The 22,732-nt window shown below is 42.5% G+C and overlaps 1 protein-coding gene across 1 annotated transcript in view; it reads left to right on the plus strand.

The window, feature by feature from the left end:
- The window catches only part of LOC138365318 (uncharacterized), a 72,211-nt gene extending 50,613 nt beyond the window's left edge, over window positions 1-21,598 (plus strand). Inside the window, exon 6 of the mRNA XM_069325609.1 lies at window positions 20,539-21,598. Coding sequence (XP_069181710.1) covers window positions 20,539-20,781 — 243 coding nt within the window. The 3' untranslated portion in view covers window positions 20,782-21,598. The remainder of the gene's footprint in view (window positions 1-20,538) is intronic.
- The last annotated feature ends 1,134 nt before the right edge of the window (window positions 21,599-22,732 follow it).

Genomic DNA, 22,732 nt, shown 5'->3' on the forward strand with positions numbered 1-22,732 from the left:
TACAGGATGCCGGTCTCAACATACAGGTTCTGGGTAGTGATCACGGTGATCCTGTCTCTACAGGATGCCGGTCTCAACATACAGGTTCTGGGTAGTGATCACGGTGATCCTGTCTCTACAGGATGCCGGTCTCAACATACAGGTTCTGGGTAGTGATCACGGTGATCCTGTCTCTACAGGATGCCGGACTCAACATACAGGTTCTGGGTAGTGATCACGGTGATCCTGTCTCTACAGGATGCCGGTCTCAACATACAGGTTCTGGGTAGTGATCACGGTGATCCTGGCTCTACAGGATGCCGGTCTCAACATACAGGTTCTGGGTAGTGATCACGGTGATCCTGCCTCTACAGGATGCCGGTCTCAACATACAGGTTCTGGGTAGTGATCACGGTGATCCTGGCTCTACAGGATGCCGGTCTCAACATACAGGTTCTGGGTAGTGATCACGGTGATCCTGGCTCTACAGGATGCCGGTCTCAACATACAGGTTCTGGGTAGTGATCACGGTGATCCTGCCTCTACAGGATGCCGGTCTCAACATACAGGTTCTGGGTAGTGATCACGGTGATCCTGGCTCTACAGGATGCCGGTCTCAACATACAGGTTCTGGGTAGTGATCACGGTGATCCTGGCTCTACAGGATGCCGGTCTCAACATACAGGTTCTGGGTAGTGATCACGGTGATCCTGGCTCTACAGGATGCCGGTCTCAACATACAGGTTCTGGGTAGTGATCACGGTGATCCTGGCTCTACAGGATGCCGGTCTCAACATACAGGTTCTGGGTAGTGATCACGGTGATCCTGCCTCTACAGGATGCCGGTCTCAACATACAGGTTCTGGGTAGTGATCACGGTGATCCTGTCTCTACAGGATGCCGGTCTCAACATACAGGTTCTGGGTAGTGATCACGGTGATCCTGGCTCTACAGGATGCCGGTCTCAACATACAGGTTCTGGGTAGTGATCACGGTGATCCTGGCTCTACAGGATGCCGGTCTCAACATACAGGTTCTGGGTAGTGATCACGGTGATCCTGGCTCTACAGGATGCCGGTCTCAACATACAGGTTCTGGGTAGTGATCACGGTGATCCTGGCTCTACAGGATGCCGGTCTCAACATACAGGTTCTGGGTAGTGATCACGGTGATCCTGCCTCTACAGGATGCCGGTCTCAACATACAGGTTCTGGGTAGTGATCACGGTGATCCTGGCTCTACAGGATGCCGGTCTCAACATACAGGTTCTGGGTAGTGATCACGGTGATCCTGCCTCTACAGGATGCCGGTCTCAACATACAGGTTCTGGGTAGTGATCACGGTGATCCTGCCTCTACAGGATGCCGGTCTCAACATACAGGTTCTGGGTAGTGATCACGGTGATCCTGTCTCTACAGGATGCCGGTCTCAACATACAGGTTCTGGGTAGTGATCACGGTGATCCTGTCTCTACAGGATGCCGGTCTCAACATACAGGTTCTGGGTAGTGATCACGGTGATCCTGTCTCTACAGGATGCCGGTCTCAACATACAGGTTCTGGGTAGTGATCACGGTGATCCTGTCTCTACAGGATGCCGGTCTCAACATACAGGTTCTGGGTAGTGATCACGGTGATCCTGTCTCTACAGGATGCCGGTCTCAACATACAGGTTCTGGGTAGTGATCACGGTGATCCTGCCTCTACAGGATGCCGGTCTCAACATACAGGTTCTGGGTAGTGATCACGGTGATCCTGTCTCTACAGGATGCCGGTCTCAACATACAGGTTCTGGGTATCACGGTGATCCTGCCTCTACAGGATGCCGGTCTCAACATACAGGTTCTGGGTATCACGGTGATCCTGGCTCTACAGGATGCCGGTCTCAACATACAGGTTCTGGGAGTCGAACAAAGAGCGCCGGAGCTAAGACGGACCCCAGTAAGGTGAGGATCATCAAGACGATGAAGGGTGGAGGGAGAAGCAGACGAATAAGCAGGACAGCCATAATTGAGTTTAGATAGCACAAGAGAGAGAGGAGCATTCGCCTATCAGCTCTCCAGGAAGTATAGGACAAGACCTTAAGTAATTTTTAATGTTATCATTATTATAAATTTTGCTAGCATATACTTACTTAAAATTTTCTTAGATTAAGGACCTGTCCGAAATGCTGTGCGTACTAGTGGCTTTACAAGAATGTAATTACTCTGCTATGTATCCTCACAATCCCAATGTATCTTCTTGTATATATATAAATAAATAAATAAATAAATAAATAAATAAAATAAATTTAAGGGCCTTAGGGCATTCAACTGGGAGGTAGGAGATATGGGGTGAACAGGACAAGCTTGCCAGTCAAAGATGAACTCAGAAGTTCAGCAGAATCTTTATACAAAAGAGGATTACCATAAAGTGACAGATTCAGATTCAGATTCAGATGTTTATTCAGGTAAGGTATATACATACAAGTGATGTTACATTAATGGATTGATATATAGATAGAGCTAGTACATACAATGCCTAAAGCCACTATTACGCAATGCGTTTCGGGCAAGAAAAACATTAATATCTAGAACTTAATACTAATTGAGCATAAAGAATAAAAAGTGTTGAGAACGAATACAAATAAAGATAAAAAAAGGGGGAACATGACTGAAAAAGCAGCACAAATACAATAGGTTGACAAACAGTGTTGATTAAAAAAAAAGAAAATAACAGACATGGGTTGACAATAGAGGAGTGAGGTAGATTACAGGGAATTTATTAGGTAGTGTTTAGTTTTTATCTTAAACTGATTGAGAGAGGTACAGTCTTTAACATGGTTGGGAAGGTCAGTCCACATTCTGGGTCCCTTGATTTGTAGAGCATTTCTAGTTTGATTAAGTCGTACTCTAGGAATATCAAAACTGTATTTATTTCTGGTGTGGTGCTCATGGGTTCTGTTACAACCTTCTATGAAGCTTTTGAGATCAGGATTGGCATTATAGTTTAGCGTTTTATATATGTATAATACACATGAGAGAATGTGCAGTGACTTAATATCTAACATATTCAGAGATTTGAGTAAGGGTACCGAGTGATGTCTGGGGCCAGAATTGGATATTGTTCTAATAGCAGCTTTGTGTTGGGTAATTAGAGGACGTAAGTGATTTTGGGTAGTAGAACCCCAAGCACAAATACCATAGTTGAGATAAGGATAGATAAGGGAGTAATAGAGAGTCACCAGAGCAGGGCGTGGTACATAATAGGGAGAGAGGGTACATAATAGGGTACATAATAGGGAGAGACAGAAGGGAGTCGAAGGACGACCTGCTTCCGAGTAAAGGTCATAGCACAAGTCTTAGCTAGAGAGAACTTGAAGCCATAATTGGTGGCCTAGGACGACATGGCATCAACCGCAAGGTGAAGTCGCCGTTGGAGGAAAGGCGAGTCTTCACCTTGACAGCAAAAGGTTAGATCATCAACATAGAGAGCAGAGAAAATGTCAGAAGGAAGGGAGGAAAGAAGACTATTGAGAGCAATCAGGAAAAGAGTATTGCTCAGAATCCTACCTTGGGGCACGCCTTCGTATTGCCGAAAAGAGGCATAAAGAGCAGTACCAAGCTTCACTCTAAAGGGACGACGAGAGAGGAAACCCTGGAAGATGAGAGGGAGATTACCATGATGGCCAAGAGAACGGAGCTGGGACAGAATATGATATCTCCAGGTGGTATCATACGCCTTTTTTAGGTCAATATTACCCTGACCCTGGAGAACCAGGTTTCCAAGTAGGAAGAGCAATCGCCTCAAGCCAGTCCTCAGGGACTGACGACGACTCCCAGACACGGTTATAAATACACAGTAAATTCTGAAACGTGCATAGAGGGAGATGGTGAAGCATCTTTTTATTTATTTATTTATTTATTTATTTATTTATTTATTTATTTATATATATACAAGAAGGTACATTGGGTTTGTGAGAATTCATTGGATAGTACAGTATTTACATTCTTGTAAAGCCACTAGTACGCGCAGTGTTTCGGGCAGGTCCTTAATCTAGCAGATAATTTTAAGTAGGTAATTTCAATCAGAATTGATAAATGATAAAGATACATTACAAGAGAAAAATGAGATGAGAGAGATAAGTAAGTATATTAAAGCACATTGTTATATTAAAGCTCTGATTGATTACATTGACAGCTTGATTAGTAATTTAAACAAGATTAATAGACACCATACAGCAGATTGACAGCACATATAAGACAGCAATGCTCACAATGGTAAAGATGTTCAGATTGGGTACATAAAGATTGGGAGACTGGGTAGCAAAAGATACAGATAAACAAGATTTATAAACACCATACAACAGATTGGCAGCACATATAAGAAAACAGCAATGATCTCAATGGTAAAGATGTTCAAATTGGGAACATAAAGGTTGGGAGATTGGGTAGCAATAGATACAGTGCAATTTTAAGGCAAAAGGTGAAAAACTATGAAGATGAAATTAGGTACTTTTTAGTATTGATTTTGAATGATGTAAAAGTTGGACAGCTTTTCAATTCAGTTGGGAGTGAGTTCCATAAACTGGGTCCCTTTATTTGCATAGAGTGTTTACACAGATTAAGTTTAACTCTGGGGATATCAAAGAGATATTTATTTCTGGTATGGTGATAATGGGTCCTATTACATCTGTCCAGGAAGAGTTTCAGACAAGGATTTGCATTTAAGAACAGGGTTTTGTAAATGTAGTTGACACAAGAGAATTTATGGAGTGAGATTATGTTTAGCATGTTTAGGGAGTTAAACAAGGGGGCTGTGTGTTGTCTGAAAGCAGAATTTGATATTATTCTGATAGCAGATTTTTGCTGGGTGATGATGGACTTGCGGTGGTTTGCAGTGGTTGAACCCCATGCACAGATACCATAGTTGAGATAGGGATAGATTAGTGCATAATATAGAGAGTTGAGAGCAGAGTTAGGTACATAATATCTGATTTTGGAGAGTATACCAACTGTTTTAGAGACTTTCTTAGTTATGTGTTGTATGTGGGTACTGAAGTTGAGTCTCTTGTCTAGGAATATGCCAAGAAACTTTCCATCATTTTTATTGCTAATGTTTACATTGTCTATCTGAAGCTGAATTGCATTTGTAGATTTGCTTCCAAATAGGATGTAGTAGGTCTTTTCTATGTTAATTGTTAGTTTGTTGGTTGACATCCATAAGTGGACTTTTTTTAGTTCATTATTAACAACAGCATTTAGTGTATGTGGGTTAGGGTTAGAGTAGATGAGGGTAGTATCATCAGCAAACAAAATAGGTTTCAGAATGTTAGAGACATTAGGCAGACCATTGATGCATATCTCATAATAAATATCCTCCGAGCCCGCCGCCGTAGAACTGCAGAGGGTGAGGGCAGACTGGAGTTCTGAGAGAGAAAGGATCGTTATAGAGAAGTCGAAGAGAAGAGCAAAAATCTAAGGGAGAAGATCAAGAAGGGGCTTACGAGTAAGGAAAGAAGGAGGAAGACGAGAACCAGAGCTAATAGACGAAGAGTAAGAACCAGTAAGGAAAGAAGGAGGAAGACAAGAACCAGAGCTAATAGACGAAGAGTAAGAACCAGTAAGGAAAGAAGGAGGAAGACAAGAACCAGAGCTAATAGACGAAGAGTAAGAACCAGTAAGGAAAGAAGGAGGAAGACAAGAACCAGAGCTAATAGACGAAGAGTAAGAACCAGTAAGGAAAGAAGGAGGAAGACGAGAACCAGAGCTAATAGACGAAGAGTAAGAACCAGTAAGGAAAGAAGGAGGAAGACGAGAACCAGAGCTAATAGACGAAGAGTAAGAACCAGTTCGGTGGCGACTAACTCCTGATGTGCCACAATAGCACTACGGAGGTGAAGGGCTGGCGAGACATCTGGAACAAACTTACCCGCTATCTTGTGGATTTTCTTCCAGATCAGAGGCAGAGGAGTGTCAGACGTAATGGTGGAAACGAAAGATCTCCAACCCTCACGTAAGATCTCCAACCCTCACGTAAGATCTCCAACCCTCACGTAAGATCTCCAACCCTCACGTTTAGCCTTACAGATGGCTCTACAGGCCACCGCATTTGCATTAAAAAAACGGACGTCCTACGGCGACGTAGGACGTTTCTTCCAGGCTGGAGGATGAATGCCATAACAAGGGGGTGTTAAATATATCAAAGAATAAATGGATCAAGGGGTGTCAATGAATAAATGGATCAAGGGGTGTCAATGAATAAATGGATCAAGGGGTGTCAATGAATAAATGGATCAAGGGGTGTCAATGAATAAATGGATCAAGGGGTATTAGTAGGGTCATTGGATGCTGTGTCTGCGTTGGCTCTGGGTCTTGAAATGGGTAGAATGTAATTATGTGTTAGCTGGTTGTTGATTGTTGGTCTGGAATTCTTAATATGTAGTGGCTCGCTGCTGTCCAGTCTCCTGCTGCCCTTATATCTGTCGAATATTTCAGTGTTACTTGTCAAGATGTCTCTGGTGATGACATGGTTGTGGGTGGAGATTACATGTTCCTTGATAGAGCCCTGTTGTTTGTGCATTGTTAATCGCCTAGAGAGAGACGTTGTTGACTTGCCTATATACTAAGATCATTAGGGCTGACAGTCCTCAAGTGGGCATGTGAAGGCATAGATGACGTTTGTCTCTCTATAGGCGCTTTTCTTGGTGTCTGGAGAGTTTTTCATAAGCAAGTTTGGGGTCTTCTTGTTTTTGTGGTAAATTATTAGTTGCATCTTCTGATTGGTGTCTTTGTGGATAACGTTCCTTTCAATAATATCTTTCAGGACTCTTTCCTCGGTTTTATAGGTCGCGGAAAAGAAGTTCCTGTAAAACAATCTAATAGGAAGTACAGGTGTTGTGTTGTTAGTTTCTTCAGAGGTTGCTTGGCGTGTCGCCGCCTTCCTTTCAATGACATCTTTAACACAACCATTAGAGAAGCCATTATTGACTAGGATCTGCCTTACTCTACAGAGTTCCCCGTTGACCTGCTTCCAACATGATACACCTACATTGTGGATTGAGGCAGCAAGGCGGAGGGCCACATCAATTCGAAGGGCATGTGGTTTGAGACGTGTACCAGTTGCCGATATTGGGGTTGTTAACAGGAAATCCCCTGTATGTGGAGCTGCTACTGCTGTGAGGCGAGCACTGTCGTGTTGTGTTGTTGCAGCACCCAGGCACTCTGCAGCAACTTGGTCTACAATGGCGCCATCCCAGCTGGAATGCTTGTAGGCTTTTGAGGATGGTGGTTGAGGTGATGGGCCTGCACGAGAGGCCCACTCGGTGGCACAGTATATATATAATTGGGATCATCTATACCTGCCAGCTGATGTAAGTCGGTAGGTAGAATTTCCTTCGCAAGGTCGTCGGATGCTGACCACTGTAGGTCATTGAGAGAGAGGGCGAGGGCTTTTTCTTGCATTGATTTCAGTAACAGGTCATACTCGCCTAGTTCATGGCTACTGTAGGATGGTGAACACCTCAGAAAGTAGGTTAACCTGGGGAAGGGACAGGCATCTAGTGATGAGGTAAAGTGCATCATGAGCATCAATATCCTGTCCTCCCATCCATCCTCTTAAGGTCGGCAATTTTCTTATTAAGGACCTCATCAATGGCTTTCAACTCCTGGGGGGAGGGGGCTCCTAGGTCTGCTGTCTTCAGGTTTAGTTATATAGATATTTGGCAGAACACCCTCTAATCTCTCTATGATGCCCTGGATGTAACATATTATTTCACACTTAGAAGGGTTCAGAGTGAAGCCGAAAATTACACCTTGCACCTGGATTTTTCTGATATCCTCAAGGAAAGAGTCTTGGGAGAAGGATACCATCATCCAAGAACCAGATGTTAAGCTCGCTGGACAGGACCTCTGTGACTTGTTTGATGACTAAGCAGAAAAGGAGAGGAGCAAGGGGGTCACCCTGTTGGACGCCTTTTCGCGAGTCAGTTTCATATTCGCCAAAAAGTAGCTTTAGATCCATACTGTAGCATGAATGTACAAAAAGGGTAGAGGGAAGGGAAATGACTATGAACCGCACGGAGTATGGCATCCCTCCGCACCAAACTGAAGGTATTTTTTAAATCTAGCTTGACCAGGGCCTTATATATATATATATATATATATATATATATATATATATATATATATATATATATATATATATATATATATATATATATATGTGTGTGTGTATATCACGAAAATAAACACGTGAATAAGAATGTGACAATGTCAGACCACGGAGGAAAATGAAACAGGAATTTCCTTAAGTACTTTCGTATACGAAAGTACTTAAGGAAATTCCTGTTTCATTTTCCTCCATGGTCTGACATTGTCATATATATATATATATATATATATATATATATATATATATATATATATATATATATATATATATGTCGTACCTAGTAGCCAGAACGCACTTCTCAGCCTACTATGCAAGGCCCGATTTGCCTAATAAGCCAAGTTTTCCTGAATTAATATATTTTCTCTAATTTTTTTCTTATGAAATGATAAAGCTACCCATTTCATTATGTATGAGGTCAATTTTTTTTTATTGGAGTTAAAATTAACGACGATATATGACCGAACCTAACCTAACCTAACCTATCTCTATAGGTTAGGTTAGGTTAGGTAGCCGAGAAAGTTTGGTTAGGTTAGGTTAGGTACTCGAAAAACAATTAATTAATGAAAACTTGGCTTATTAGGCAAATCGGGCCTTGCATAGTAGGCTGAGAAGTGCGTTCTGGCTACTAGGTACGACATATATATATTGACCCTTGACCAGGGCCTTATATATATATATATATATATGTCGTACCTAGTAGCCAGAACTCACTTCTCAGCCTACTATGCAAGGCCCGATTTGCCTAATAAGCTAAGTTTTCATGAATTAATTGTTTTTCGACTATCTAACCTACCTAACCTAACCTAACCTAACTTTTTCGGCTACCTAACCCAACCTAACCTATAAAGATAGGTTAGGTTAGGTTAGGTAGGGTTGGTTAGGTTCGGTCATATATCTACGTTAATTTTAACTCCAATAAAAAAAAATTGACCTCATACATAATGAAATGGGTAGCTTTATCATTTCATAAGAAAAAAATTAGAGAAAATATATTAATTCAGGAAAACTTGGCTTATTAGGCAAATCGGGCCTTGAATAGTAGGCTGAAAAGTGCGTTCTGGCTACTAGGTACGACATATATATATATATATATATATATATATATATATATATATATATATATATATATATATATATATATATATGTCGTACCTAGTAGCCAGAACTCACTTTTCAGACTACAATGCAAGGCCCGATTTGCCTAATAAGCCAAGTTTTCACGAATTAATATATTTTCTCTAATTTTTTTGTTATGAAATGATAAAGCTACCCATATCATTATGTAAGAGGTCAATTTTTTTTTATTGGAGTTAAAATTAACGTAGATATATGACCGAACCTAACCAACCCTACCTAACCTAACCTAACCTATCTTTATAGGTTAGGTTTGGTTAGGTAGCCGAAAAAGTTAGGTTAGGTTAGGTTAGGTAGCCGAAAAAGTTAGGTTAGGTTAGGTTAGGTAGGTTAGGTAGTCGAAAAGCAATTAATTCATGAAAACTTGGCTTATTAGGCAAATCGGGCCTTGCATAGTAGGCTCAGAAGTGAGTTCTGGCAACTAGGTACGACATATATATATATATATATATATATATATATATATATATATATATATATATATATATATATATATATATTAGTATATTTTGGTAGCAGTCTTTCCTGTAGACATATATTATTAAATATGACCGGAAAAGTAAGATTAATAATTCTAACACGAATTTTCTCGATCTTATGTTTCTTTTCACTGTTGTTGGTAATTGAAAAATCAATTCTCCAAAATTCATTTTTATTTCTAGTCTGACGCGACACTTGAACGCGTTTCGTAATAACTTATTACATTTTCAAAGACTTTTAGTTTACACACACACAACTATTACCTGCAAACACTAAACAGAGTTCTTACTATGCTATGATTTAAACATCTTTCATTTTTCATTTTATACCCGCATTTTGGGTGAGGTGATATGTTACAACAGTTTTGGATGAGGTGAACAAAACTTTCAACACAGGATAGAACACGAAACAATGGGTATTGAAGGTAAGAATGGAAGTAACTGCAGAGGGCCTATTGGCCCATATTTCTTGATGTTTCTATATTGGAGCGGAGTCTTGAAGTGGGTAGAATATAGTTGTGCATTAATTGGCTGTTGACTTCTTGATGTGTAGTGCCTCGCAGATGTCAAGCCGCCTGCTATCGCTGTATCTATCGATGATTTCTGTGTTGTTTGCTAAGATTTCTCTGGTGATGGTTTGGTTGTGGGAAGAGATTATATGTTCCTTAATGGAGCCCTGTTGCTTAGAGACCAACGTCGTCTATGCCTTCAAATGCCCTCTTGGGGACTCCATATATATATATATATATATATATATATATATATATATATATGCGAACAAGCCTGAATGGTCCCCAGGACTATATGCGAATGAAAACTCACACCCCAGAAGTGACTCGAACCCATACTCCCAGAAGCAACGCAACTGGTAACTACAGGGCGCCTTAATCCGCTTGACCATCACGGCCGTCAAAAGGAAGTGATAGCCGAGGCTATTTGAGCCACTTCCCCGACGGCAACTCGGATGGTAATCTTGGGCATAGCATTTCACCAAATCACCTCATTCTTTGGGGCACACGTGAGGAACACAAATGCGAACAAGCCTGAATGGTCCCCAGGACTATATGCGAATGAAAACTCACACCCCAGAAGTGACTCGAACCCATACTCCCAGAAGCAACGCAACTGGTAACTACAGGGCGCCTTAATCCGCTTGACCATCACGGTCAAGCGGATTAAGGCGCCCTGTAGTTACCAGTTGCGTTGCTTCTGGGAGTATGGGTTCGAGTCACTTCTGGGGTGTGAGTTTTCATTCGCATATAGTCCTGGGGACCATTCAGGCTTGTTCGCATTTGTGTTCCTCACGTGTGCCCCAAAGAATGAGGTGATTTGGTGAAATGCTATGCCCAAGATTACCATCCGAGTTGCCGTCGGGGAAGTGGCTCAAATAGCCTCGGCTATCACTTCCTTTTGACGGCCGTGATGGTCAAGCGGATTAAGGCGCCCTGTAGTTACCAGTTGCGTTGCTTCTGGGAGTATGGGTTCGAGTCACTTCTGGGGTGTGAGTTTTCATTCGCATATAGTCCTGGGGACCATTCAGGCTTGTTCGCATTTGTGTTCCTCACGTGTGCCCCAAAGAATGAGGTGATTTGGTGAAATGCTATGCCCAAGATTACCATCCGAGTTGCCGTCGGGGAAGTGGCTCAAATAGCCTCGGCTATCACTTCCTTTTGACGGCCGTGATGGTCAAGCGGATTAAGGCGCCCTGTAGTTACCAGTTGCGTTGCTTCTGGGAGTATGGGTTCGAGTCACTTCTGGGGTGTGAGTTTTCATTCATATATATATATATATATATATATATATATGTCGTACCTAATAGCCAGAACTCACTTCTTGGCCTACTATGCAAGGCCCGATTTGCCTAATAAGCTAAGTTTTCATGAATTATTGTTTTTTCGACTACCTAACCTACCTAACCTAACCTAACCTAACTTTTTCCGCTACCTAACCCAACCTAACCTATAAAGATAGGTTAGGTTAGGTTAGGTAGGGTTGGTTAGGTTCGGTCATATATCTACGTTAATTTTAACTCTAATAAAAAAAATTGACCTCATACATAATGAAATGGGTAGCTTTATCATTTCATAAGAAAAAAATTAGAGAAAATATATTGATTCAGGAAAACTTGGCTTATTAGGCAAATCGGGCCTTGCATAGTAGGCCAAGAAGTGAGTTCTGGCTATTAGGTACGACATATATATATATATGGAGGAACTCGACAACCTATGATAACCATCTTTGTAACCCATATGTAACTCCTTTTTTGTAACAAAGTTCAAATAAAGTAAATATATATGTGTACATACAAAAGAATGGGGGTGGTAGGAGAAGATATTATTAGTGTTCAGTGAGAAACCACAAGGTCTCCTCTGAATACTTTTTATTTTCTTCTCCGAGGCTATGGGTCCCCACATTGGCACAGAGGTGGTACCCTCACAAACTTTAAAAAAAAAAAAAAAAAAATATATATATATATATATATATATATATATATATATATATATATATATATATATATATATATATATATATGTGTGTGTGTGTGTGTGTGTGTGTGTATCACGAAAATAAACACGTGATTAAAAATGTGACAGATGATCACAAAAAATGTGTCACTCCTTCTGAAGATGTATTAATATACGAAAGTACTTAAGGAAATTCCTGTTTCAATTTTCCTCCGTGGTCTGACACTGTCATATATATATTATATATATTTTATATATATATATATATATATATATATATATATATATATATATATATATATATATATATATATATATATATATATATATATATATATATATATATAGGTAAATTTTGGTAGCAGTCTTTCTGGTAAACATATGTTGCTGAATATGACCGAAAGGGTAAGATTAATGATTCTAACACGAATCTTCTCAATGTTTTTTATGTTTTTCTTCACTGTCGAAGGTAGTTGAAAAATTAACTCTCCAAAGTTCATTTTCACACATCATTTATGATCTGATGCCTAGAAGCGTTTCACAAGACACGTCTTACATTTTCAAAGACACTTTTACATACTCTGTTAATGCTTATATTCGTTTTTGGGGTGAGGTGATAGGACATGAATCAATGGGTACATTGCATGTTTTATCTTCTTGCTTCTGTGTTGGTTCGGGGTCTTGAAGTGGGTAGAATGTAATTATGTGTTAATTGGCTGTTGATTGCTGGTCTTGACTTTTTGATGTGTGGGGCCTCGCTTGATGTCCAGTCTCCTGTTGTCCTTGTATCCGTCGGTAATTTCTGTGTTGCTTGTTACGATTTCTCTGGTGATGGTCTGATTGTGTGAGGAGATTATATGCTCCTTGATGGAGCTCTGTTGTTTGTGTATTGTTGATCGCCTAGAGAGAGAGACATTGTTGTCTTGCCCATATACTGAGATCTTTGGGGCTGACAGTCCCCAAGTGTGCTTGTGAAGGCATAGACGACGTTAGTCTCTCTTAAGGCGTTTTGCTTGGTGTCGTCTACTTCAGAAGTAGACTGGCGGTCTTCTTCTTTTTGTAATATATTGTTAAATGTATCTTATGATTGGTGTCTGTGGGGATAACGTTCCTATCATTAATATATTTCAAGACTCTTTCCTCCATTTTGTAAGCCGTTGAAAAGAAGTTCATGTAACACAGTCTGACAGGAGGTAGATGGTTGTGCTGGGTGGTGGTGGTAGATGGTTGTGTGGGTGGTGGTGGTAGATGGTTGTGTGGGTGGTGGTGGTGGTAGATGGTTGTGTGGGTGGTGGTGGTAGATGGTTGTGTGGGTGGTGGTGGTGGTAGATGGTTGTGTGGGTGGTGGTGGTGGTAGATGGTTGTGTGGGTGGTGGTGGTGGTAGATGGTTGTGTGGGTGGTGGTGGTGGTAGATGGTTGTGTGGGTGGTGGTGGTGGTAGATGGTTGTGTGGGTGGTGGTGGTGGTAGATGGTTGTGTGGGTGGTGGTGGTGGTAGATGGTTGTGCTGGGTGGTGGTGGTAGATGGTTGTGCTGGGTGGTGGTGGTGGTAGATGGTTGTGTGGGTGGTGGTGGTGGTAGATGGTTGTGTGGGTGGTGGTGGTAGATGGTTGTGCTGGGTGGTGGTGGTAGATGGTTGTGTGGGTGGTGGTGGTGGTAGATGGTTGTGCTGGGTGGTGGTGGTAGATGGTTGTGCTGGGTGGTGGTGGTGGTAGATGGTTGTGTGGGTGGTGGTGGTGGTAGATGGTTGTGTGGGTGGTGGTGGTAGATGGTTGTGCTGGGTGGTGGTGGTAGATGGTTGTGTGGGTGGTGGTGGTGGTAGATGGTTGTGCTGGGTGGTGGTGGTAGATGGTTGTGTGGGTGGTGGTGGTGGTAGATGGTTGTGTGGGTGGTGGTGGTAGATGGTTGTGTGGGTGGTGGTGGTAGATGGTTGTGTGGGAGGTGGTGGTGGTAGATGGTTGTGTGGGTGGTGGTGGTAGATGGTTGTGTGGGTGGTGGTGGTGGTAGATGGTTGTGCTGGGTGGTGGTGGTAGATGGTTGTGCTGGGTGGTGGTGGTGGTAGATGGTTGTGTGGGTGGTGGTGGTGGTAGATGGTTGTGTGGGTGGTGGTGGTAGATGGTTGTGCTGGGTGGTGGTGGTAGATGGTTGTGTGGGTGGTGGTGGTGGTAGATGGTTGTGCTGGGTGGTGGTGGTAGATGGTTGTGTGGGTGGTGGTGGTGGTAGATGGTTGTGTGGGTGGTGGTGGTAGATGGTTGTGTGGGTGGTGGTGGTAGATGGTTGTGTGGGAGGTGGTGGTGGTAGATGGTTGTGTGGGTGGTGGTGGTAGATGGTTGTGTGGGAGGTGGTGGTGGTAGATAGTTGTGTGGGTGGTGGTGGTAGATGGTTGTGTGGGTGGTGGTGGTAGATGGTTGTGTGGGAGGTGGTAGTAGATGGTTGTGTGGGAGGTGGTGGTAGATGGTTGTGTGGGTGGTGGTGGTGGTAGATGGTTGTGCTGGGTGGTGGTGGTAGATGGTTGTGTGGGTGGTGGTGGTGGTAGATGGTTGTGTGGGAGGTGGTGGTGGTAGATGGTTGTGCTGGGTGGTGGTGGTAGATGGTTGTGTGGGAGGTGGTGGTAGATGGTTGTGTGGAAGGTGGTGGTAGATGGTTGTGCTGGGTGGTGGTGGTGGTAGATGGTTGTGTGGGAGGTGGTGGTAGATGGTTGTGTGGGAGGTGGTGGTAGATGGTTGTGTGGGCGGTGGTGGTAGATGGTTGTGTGGGTGGTGGTGGTGGTAGATGGTTGTGTGGGAGGTGGTGGTAGATGGTTGTGTGGGTGGTGGTGGTAGATGGTTGTGTGGGTGGTGGTGGTAGATGGTTGTGTGGGTGGTGGTGGTAGATGGTTGTGTGGGTGGTGGTGGTAGATTGTTGTGTGGGAGCTGGTGGTAGATGGTTGTGTGGGTGGTGGTGGTAGATGGTTGTGTGGGTGGTGGTGGTAGGTGGTTGTGTGGGAGGTGGTGGTAGATTTTTGTGTGGGAGGTGGTGGTAGATGGTTGTGCTGGGTGGTGGTGGTAGATGGTTGTGCTGGGTGGTGGTGGTAGATGGTTGTGTGGGAGGTGGTGGTAGATGGTTGTGTGGGTGGTGGTGGTAGATGGTTGTGTGGGAGGTGGTGGTAGATGGTTGTGTGGGTGGTGGTGGTAGATGGTTGTGTGGGAGGTGGTGGTAGATTTTTGTGTGGGAGGTGGTGGTAGATGGTTGTGTGGGTGGTGGTGGTAGATGGTTGTGCTGGGTGGTGGTGGTAGATGGTTGTGTGGGTGGTGGTGGTAGATGGTTGTGCTGGGTGGTGGTGGTAGATGGTTGTGCTGGGTGGTGGTGGTAGATGGTTGTGTGGGTGGTGGTGGTAGATGGTTGTGTGGGAGGTGGTGGTAGATGGTTGTGTGGGTAGTGGTGGTAGATGGTTGTGTGGGTGGTGGTGGTAGATGGTTGTGTGGGTGGTGGTGGTAGATGGTTGTGTGGGTGGTGGTGGTAGATGGTTGTGTGGGAGGTGGTGGTAGATGGTTGTGTGGGTAGTGGTGGTAGATGGTTGTGTGGGAGGTGGTGGTAGATGGTTGTGTGGGTGGTGGTGGTGGTAGATGGTTGTGTGGGTGGTGGTGGTGGTAGATGGTTGTGTGGGTGGTGGTGGTAGATGGTTGTGTGGGTGGTGGTGGTAGATGGTTGTGTGGGTGGTGCTGGTAGATGGTTGTGTGGGAGGTGGTGGTAGATGATTGTGTGGGAGGTGGTGGTAGATGGTTGTGCTGGGTGGTGGTGGTAGATGGTTGTGTGGGTGGTGGTGGTAGATGGTTGTGTGGGAGGTCAAAGAGAGTAACACTACTCATCACAAGTGTTCACTACTCATCACAGGTGTTCACTACTCATCACAAGTGTTCACTACTCATCACAGGTGTTCACTACTCATCACAAGTGTTCACTACTCATCACAGGTGTTCACTACTCATCACAGGTGTTCACTACTCATCACAGGTGTTCACTACTCATCACAGGTGTTCACTACTCATCACAGGTGTTCACTACTCATCACAGGTGTTCACTACTCATCACAGGTGTTCACCATTCATCACAGGTGTTCACTACTCATCACAGGTGTTCACTACTCATCACAGGTATTCACTATTCATCACAAGTGTTCACTACTCATCACAGGTGTTCACTACTCATCACAGGTGTTCACTACTCATCACAGGTGTTCACTACTCATCACAGGTGTTCACTACTCATCACAGGTGTTCACTACTCATCACAGGTGTTCACCACTCATCACAGGTGTTCACTACTCATCACAGGTGTTCACTACTCATCACAGGTGTTCACTACTCATCACAGGTGTTCACTACTCATCACAGGTGTTCACTACTCATCACAGGTGTTCACTACTCATCACAGGTGTTCACCATTCATCACAGGTGTTCACTACTCATCACAGGTGTTCACTACTCATCACAGGTATTCACTATTCATCACAAGTGTTCACTACTCATCACAGGTGTTCACTACTCATCACAGGTGTTCACTACTCATCACAGGTGTTCACTACTCATCACAGGTGTTCACTACTCATCACAGGTGTTCACTACTCATCACAGGTGTTCACCATTCATCACAGGTGTTCACTACTCATCACAGGTGTTCACTACTCATCACAGGTGTTCACTACTCATCACAGGTGTTCACTACTCATCACAGGTGTTCACTACTCATCACAGGTGTTCACTATTCATCACAGGTGTTCACCATTCATCACAGGTGTTCACTACTCATCACAGGTGTTCACTACTCATCACAGGTGTTCACTATTCATCACAGGTGTTCACCACTCATCACAGGTGTTCACTACTCATCACAGGTGTTCACTACTCATCACAGGTGTTCACTACTCATCACAGGTGTTCACTACTCATCACAGGTGTTCACCACTCATCACAGGTGTTCACTACTCATCACAGGTGTTCACTACTCATCACAGGTGTTCACTACTCATCACAGGTGTTCACTACTCATCACAGGTGTTCACCATTCATCACAGGTGTTCACTACTCATCACAGGTGTTCACTACTCATCACAGGTATTCACTATTCATCACAAGTGTTCACTACTCATCACAGGTGTTCACTACTCATCACAGGTGTTCACTACTCATCACAGGTGTTCACTACTCATCACAGGTGTTCACTACTCATCACAGGTGTTCACTACTCATCACAGGTGTTCACTACTCATCACAGGTGTTCACCATTCATCACAGGTGTTCACTACTCATCACAGGTGTTCACTACTCATCACAGGTGTTCACTACTCATCACAGGTGTTCACTACTCATCACAGGTGTTCACTATTCATCACAGGTGTTCACCATTCATCACAGGTGTTCACTACTCATCACAGGTGTTCACTACTCATCACAGGTGTTCACTATTCATCACAGGTGTTCACCACTCATCACAGGTGTTCACTACTCATCACAGGTGTTCACTACTCATCACAGGTGTTCACTACTCATCACAGGTGTTCACTACTCATCACAGGTGTTCACCACTCATCACAGGTGTTCACCACTCATCGCAGGTGTTCACTACTCATCACAGGTGTTCACTACTCATCACAGGTGTTCACTACTCATCACAGGTGTTCACTACTCATCACAGGTGTTCACTACTCATCACAGGTGTTCACCACTCATCACAGGTGTTCACCACTCATCACAGGTGTTCACTACTTGTTAGTTAGGTAACATAGTGAACATCAACCTAGCAGTAAAATCTTTTCTTCAAACAACTCTTAGCCTTTATAATACCCACTGTCCTATGCTTACAAAACAAGTCACAACCAAAAGGCTTAACAATCCCTGGCTTACAAAGGGAATACTTAGATCTATTAATAAAAAACATGACCTTGAGAAGAAGTATAGGTTAGGAATTGTCTCCAAAGAATTCTCAAAGAATTACTCATTATTGCTGTCTAAGATAATTAGACGAGCCAAAACTAAATACTACGAAGATAAATTTACCCAAATAAAGAGCAACATTAAACAAACTTGGAGAACAATTTCTCAAATATTGGGATCAAAGAAGTTTTTAAATAACAAACCGACTCTCCTGTCTAATAACGATGGTCAGCTTTCAACCTCTGATTCTGCTATTGAGTTCAATAGGTTCTTCTCTTCCATTGGTTCATCCCTTGCAAATGATATTCCATCTTCCAGTACAGACATTAATGACTATCTTTCAGGTAACTATCCACAGTCTCTGTACCTAAAGCCTATTAATTCCACTGACGTCAATGAGATAATCCTTTCCCTTAAAACCAAGTCTGGTGCCCTTGAGGAGATACCAACTTTAATTTACAAAAAAGCCTCCAGATCTTTAGCCCCTGCTATTGCTTTGCTCTTCAACAAGTTACTTGAACTCCAAACCTTCCCAGATATTCTAAAAAAAGCGAGAGTAACGCCTGTCCACAAATGTGGTAATCTCACAGATGTTAACAACTACAGACCTATATCTATTCTGCCAAACTTGTCAAAAATTTTTGAAAAACTAACCTATAAGCAGCTTTACTCATATCTAGCCAAACTCAATATACTTAGCCCTTGCCAATATGGCTTCAGACCCAAAAAAAGCACTAACGATGCACTTATTAGTATGCTTAACTCGATTCATACAGCTCTTGATAAAAATGAGTTCCCTGTTGGGTTGTTTGTGGACCTGCGTAAAGCTTTTGACACTGTCAACCACCAAAACCTTCTTCTTAAATTACATCATTATGGAGTCAGAGGACACTCCCTACAATACCTCAAATCCTACCTTACTGACAGGCTCCAATATGTTTCTGTGAATAATACAATTTCTCCCACCCTACCCATCAACATTGGTGTTCCCCAGGGCAGCATACTTGGCCCTCTCCTCTTTCTCATCTACATTAATGACCTTCCAAATGCCTCCCAACACCTCAAACCAATTCTATTTGCTGACGACACAACCTTCATTTACTCCAGTCCTGATCCCCTTGCTCTTAATGCCACAGTAAATACTGAGCTAAATAAAGTCCATCTGTGGCTAACTGCCAACAAACTCACCCTTAACATTGACAAAACTTTCTATATTCTGTTTGGCAATAAATCCTCTAATCAAATAAATCTCAAAATAAACAATACCCAAATTTGTAACAAATTAGATGGCAAATTCCTTGGCATTCTCATTGACCACAAGCTTAATTTCCAGGGACACATTCTAAACATATCAAAAAAAGTTTCAAAAACTGTTGGCATTCTTTCTAAGATCAGATATTATGTACCACGCCCTGCCCTGGTGACTCTCTATTACTCCCTTATCTATCCATATCTCAACTATGGTATTTGTGCTTGGGGCTCTACTACCCAAAATCACTTACGTCCTCTAATTACTCAACACAAAGCTGCTATTAGGACAATATCCAATTCTGGCCCCAGACATCACTCGGTACCCCTACTTAAATCTCTGAATATGTTAGACATTAAGTCACTGCACATTCTCTCATGTGTATTATACATATATAAAACGCTAAACTATAATGCCAATCCTGATCTCAAAAGCTTCATAGAAGGTTGTATCAGAACCCATGAGCATCACACCAGAAATAAATACAGTTTTGATATTCCTAGAGTACGACTTAATCAAACTAGAAATGCTCTACAAATCAAGGGGCCCAGAATGTGGAATGACCTTCCCAACCATGTTAAAGACTGTACCTCTCTCAACCAGTTTAAGTTAAAAGCGAAGCTATACCTAATAAATTCCCTGTAACCTACCTTACCCTTCTATTGTTAACCAATGTCTGTTTTTTTCTTTAAAGAGCGCTGTTTGTCGACATAATTGTATTTGTGCTGCTTTTTCATTTATGTTTTCATTTCTTGTTTTCATTCTACTCATTATGCTCAATTAGTATTAAGCTTGTCATTTAAGTTTATCATGCCCGAAACGCTTTGCGTAATAGTGGCTTTAGGCATTGTATGTACTAGCTATACCTATAAGTCAAACAATCCTTGTAAATATTTATTGTATGTATGTACCTTACCTAAATAAAATTGTATTGTATTGTACTCATCACAGGTGTTCACTACTCATCACAGGTGTTCACTACTCATCACAGGTGATCACTACTCATCACAGGTGTTCACTACTCATCACAGGTGTTCACCACTCATCACAGGTGTTCACCACTCATCACAGGTGTTCACTACTCATCACAAGTGTTCACTACTCATCACAGGTGTTCACCACTCATCACAGGTGTTCACTACTCATCACAGGTGTTCACTACTCATCACAGGTGTTGGGGAGGACGGTGAACGAGGAGCTAGTGCGTGAGGGGGTGGCGGTGCCGGGGCCCCTGGACTTGGCCCTCCAGGAGGACCCGCAGTACCTGGCCCTCTACGCCCGGCTGCTGAGGGCTGAGGCGCTCGCCCAGAAGAGAGGGCTGGGGATGTGGCGGCCCTCCGGAGAGCCCCACAAGGGCCGCCTCGCCACCATGTTTGGCAAGCTGCGAGCGTTTGTTTGGAGGCTGCGGCAGTGAGGGCGCGCAGTGCTGCCACTTGTGGAGAGCGGCGGAGTTACTTCTGTGTGTACTAGTCTCGCCAGGCAGGCCGTGTGTTTCCTCTGACTCATTACATTTATCTGAATCTCAATGGAAGTATTTTATCATTATTGTACCAGCTGTTGTTTGCTGTGTAATACTTTCTGAGACTGCTTGTATATACTTGTTTCACTTCCTTTATTGACAATATTGTCAGAAACAACATATTTGTTATTTCATGTTCTCTTGACAACATCAAGGAGCTTCTATACAAAGTTTGTTTTCAAGTTACAAGTTAAGTGTTATCATTATGTGTTTTAATGGAGTTCATGATAATGTTTATACTGTAAATATTGATGCATCTGGCATACAGGTGACTCACGTGGGCTAATGGCCCTTTTTTCTTTATCTAGGTGTGTAGGACTCTGTAAAGAAGGATTAAATCTTACCCCGCTCATGCTTCTGCTTAAACCTTATCCTACTAGGATTTCATAGAACATGTCCTGCCAAGTGGATTACAAACAGATGACCAGTTACTGCTGAGTAAACAGGGTCGAAAAGTTAAAGATTGAAGACTGGTCAACTCTTTCCACTTCCAGACAACTCATGCCTAAGCCACCTGTGGGGAAATCTGGCTCTAGTTTAATACTAATAAAATGTATAATTCTATAAATGCAAACAATGATTAAATCTAAGATAGCTCGAAGGACCAGAATGCATTATTAAATGAGAGAACCAGTGACTTATGGATCTTTATGATTATATATAATTATATTGTATTAAGCAATGACTAAATTGTATGCATGCTAGAACCAGCTTCCCATGACACATTTTGGGGGGTCTTCTATGAGGTTAATCTATGTGTAACATATATTATGTAATAATAATAATGATAATATGCACGAACATAGATAATGATAAATAAAATGCAATGCAAGAAATACTACTGCATATTAAAATTCAAATCATGTATCTGATTTTTTTTTTTTTTTTTTTTTTTGCAGGGATATTCCTGCGCGGGCCCTAAGCCTCTGGCTGGCCCACTAAGTGTTGCTTGTTTCTGTTTTACTTGGGCGGAGTATGAGTATTTATTACTCGTATGGTCGCTTTAGTAAGATTTTGCCATATGTGTTTAATAACTTCTGCTCTGTTGAATCTAAGTTTAAATCTTAATGAGTTTGTAACTGTGCACTGTGTTAGATAATGTTCCAGTGGTCTGTCGGGCATTTCTCCACAGTGTTGACATTTCCTCTCATCTTCCGGAACCTGTAAGCCTATTTCCCATGCACATGGGTATCCAAGCCTGATGCGATGTAAGTGTACTTCTGTTGCTCTACTGTTCCCTTTCATCAAACTATCAAACTAAGTGGTTCGTAGTTGGTTGAATTCTTGTACCAACCCGCAGATCCTGATGTTGCAACTGCTGTGTTGTGGTCACTGTACATCTTTTGCATTGCTCTGTTTCTAATCACTTTCTTCATCTGTGATAGACTCTGTGGTATGTAAATGTCATGTATCTGATTAATATACAAAGATTAAAAATGCTTGACTCTCAATAATTAAAAGATACTATCTACAATGAAAACTGATTAAATCTCAGCTGTGACAGAGGGACGTAGGTGTAGTCCAATCTCTACAACAGTCTGGAAACAGCTTGAGATAGTGATACATGGAACACGTGAGTATATGGCAGTCACACGCTTCCTCAGTGGTGTTGCACCAGGCTGCAATAATTAAATTCCATAATTTCTACTCCAAACTAGTATTCACACACATAAATATAATATCTAAATATTTGGAGGGGAAGAAACTGCACTTACATGGGGTTTATTTTATCACCTGCAGCGTTACGACATAGCACCTACATGAACATATTTAAGAGCTCGTTAAATAGAACAAATGAGATAAAAATGCCTGCCGAACTGGTGTCCGTGATTCTGGTAAGCTGCGT

This window comes from Procambarus clarkii, chromosome 16, assembly GCF_040958095.1.
Source record: "Procambarus clarkii isolate CNS0578487 chromosome 16, FALCON_Pclarkii_2.0, whole genome shotgun sequence".
Classification (NCBI taxonomy): Eukaryota; Metazoa; Arthropoda; class Malacostraca; order Decapoda; family Cambaridae; genus Procambarus; species Procambarus clarkii.